General features: G+C 36.4%; 1 protein-coding gene across 1 annotated transcript; it reads right to left on the bottom strand.

The window, feature by feature from the left end:
* Window positions 1–984: 984 nt before the first annotated feature.
* LOC120079235 (uncharacterized mitochondrial protein AtMg00810-like) lies at window positions 985–1,481 on the bottom strand. The gene is made up of 2 exons (XM_039033396.1): window positions 1,259–1,481; window positions 985–1,169 (listed from the first exon to the last, which is right to left on the bottom strand). The coding sequence occupies exons 1-2, from the start codon at window positions 1,479–1,481 to the stop codon at window positions 985–987; spliced, it is 408 nt and encodes a 135-aa protein (XP_038889324.1).
* Between the last annotated feature and the right edge of the window lie 1,319 nt (window positions 1,482–2,800).

Genomic DNA, 2,800 nt, shown 5'->3' with positions numbered 1-2,800 from the left:
CCGTAAACATCCATCAACACATCCACAAACACACTTGTATATTTCACATACATGCTTTAGTTACATGAAATAACCACGAATCTTAGTTTATTGGATATGACTAAATACAAATAAAAAACATTTATTTTATTAATAGCTATGTGTACAAAATATTTACAAACTACGAGACCACCGGGAGAATTAGGACACCGATGGTAACAAGGTCTGAATGTACAAGCTCTAAGGGTTCATTGGTTATGTGGCCTTTTCCAGTAAAAGATCTTTTAGTCATTTTTCCTTCAAGGCATGAATCACATATAGGTAAAAAAAAAAAATTATTCTCACTCGCTTAGAAGTCCATTTTTATCCAGTCTCAATCCTATTGAGATTCATGTGTCTTAATCTTAGGTGTCAAAGATGTACATTTTCTTTAGGAGAAATTTTCTGTCTTTTATTCCAAGTTACTGCAGTTTTGAACAGTTTAGTATTTATGAGAGCTTTAGTTGCTAATAGACTTAGCACATACAGATTATCCTCTATTACAAATAAAGAATAGGGAAGAGAAGAACAACAAGATTACGTGGAAACCCTAGTATATGATATAAAGACTTTTCTTATTCTTTTAAATCTAATACACTGAATACACAGGGACACACTGTATAAATAGACAATAGAAGACCTAAGGGTCTACACAATTACATAAATGCCCCTAGTTTAATAATCCTATTTTTAACTCTCCCCCTCAAGTTAGAGCATGATATCGTCAAGGCCCAACTTGCTTACACAATAATTAAAATTTTGTCTTAGTAACCCTTTTGTAAGTACATCAGAAACTTTTTGGTTTGAAGGAATATAAGGGACACATATGTTTCCACTGTCCTACCTCTCCTTAATGTAATGTCTGTCTTTCTCTACGTGTTTAGTTCTGTCATGTTAAACTGGGTTGTTTGCAATACTGATGGCAGCTTTATTATCACAAAAAAATTTCATTGGAAGCTCATTATCTTACTGGAGATCTGATAATACTTTCTTCAACCAGATTTTTTCACAAATCCCTAGACTCATGGCTCGATACTCAGCTTCAACACTACTTTTAGTAATAACTCCTTGTTTCTTACTTCTCCAGATGACTAGATTTCTCCAGACAAACGTACAATACCCAGACATCGACTTTCTATCAACAACAGACCCTACCCAGTCAGAATCAGTGTAGGCTTCAAAAGATCGTTTATCGATTTTCCTGAACATTAGGCCTTTACCATGAGTTCCTTTCAAATACCAAAGAATAGTTCAACTACTGTCATATGATCCTCACAAGGAGCTTGCATAAATTGACTCACAACACTTACTGTATAAGAAATATCAGGTCTTGTGTGAGACAAGTATATCAACTTCCCAACAAACCGCTGATACCTTTCTTTATTAACAGGAATTCTATCATTCTTATCACCGAGTTTCGCATTGTATTCTACTGGTGTGTCAACAGGTTTACACCCAGTCATACCTGTTTCTTTTAGCAAGTTCAGAGTATATTTTCATCGAGAAACTGATATACCCTATTTTGAGTGAGTCATTTCCATTCCCAGAAAGTATCTTAGCTTCTCAAGGTCTTTAATTTCAAACACTCTGGCTATTTCTGTTTTTAGCCTCATGACCTCTACATCATCATGTCTAGATAAAACAATTTCATCAATCTAGACAATAAGAACATCTATCTTCCCTGATGTTGATCTTTTTATAAAAAGAATGTGATCAGAATGCCCTTGAACATACCCCTGTGCTTTCACAAAAGTTGTGAACCTGTCAAACTAGGCCCTCGGAGACTGTTTCAATCCGTATAGTGACTTCCTCAATCTATACAACTTATTTTTTAATTGACTCTCGAACCCGGGAGTGGGACTCATATAGACTTCCTCTTCAAGTTTCCCATTCAAAAACGCATTTTTAACATCAAGTTGGTGTAGAGGCCAATCTTTATTCACAACAACTGACAAGAGCACTCGAATCGTGTTAAGTTTAGCCACAGGTGAAAAAGTTTTAGAATAATCTACTCCATAGGTTTGAGTAAAACCTCTTGCAACGAGTCTAGCCTTGTACTGGTCAATTGTCCCATCTGACTTGTACTTTATAGTAAACATCCATTTACATCCAACTATCTTGTGCCTTTCAGGCAAAGTCACCGGTTCCCAGGTTCTATTCTTTTCTAGAGTTCTTATTTCTCCCATAACAGCAGACCACCATTCTGGTTTTTTCATTGAAACATTTATGTTATCTGGAACCACCTCAATGTCCAAGCTAGTAGTAAATATTTTGAACTCGGATGCCAGATTACTATACGTCATGTAACTATGCATAGGGTATTTAGTACATGAACGAGTACCTTTCCTTAGAGCTATAGGAAGATCAAGTGATGCATCACGTTCTTTCACCTCTCTAGGTTCCTCACCATAATCGACTATCTGTGTATTAGAAACTTTAGTAGTATCTTCCACATCATCATTAGCAAGGAACATTTCATTCTCTGCAATTTCAATCATTTCATCCTCTGCAGTTTCCTCTTCTATCACTCTTTTAGTATTACTGCTACCTTCCCACTTGTCTTGCCTGCCTTCAGTAGTCTCCATACATATATCAACATCATTAGGAATATACGTACCTAGACCTGATGGCGGGTCTGACTCCTACACTGAAGGCAGTGCTGGTAGTTCTGGTTCAACAGGTGACACTGCTTCCTTCCTGAGATTCTTTCTGTAGTAAGTTTTCCAAGGAACTTGATTGGTAGGAAGGACCAGACTATCATACTCAGAACTAAGGTTAGACA

The sequence above is a fragment of the Benincasa hispida genome, chromosome 6 (assembly GCF_009727055.1).
Source record: "Benincasa hispida cultivar B227 chromosome 6, ASM972705v1, whole genome shotgun sequence".
Lineage (NCBI taxonomy): Eukaryota > Viridiplantae > Streptophyta > Magnoliopsida > Cucurbitales > Cucurbitaceae > Benincasa > Benincasa hispida.
Note: the sequence above shows the minus strand (reverse complement) of the source record. Positions and strands in the feature narration are given on the sequence as shown.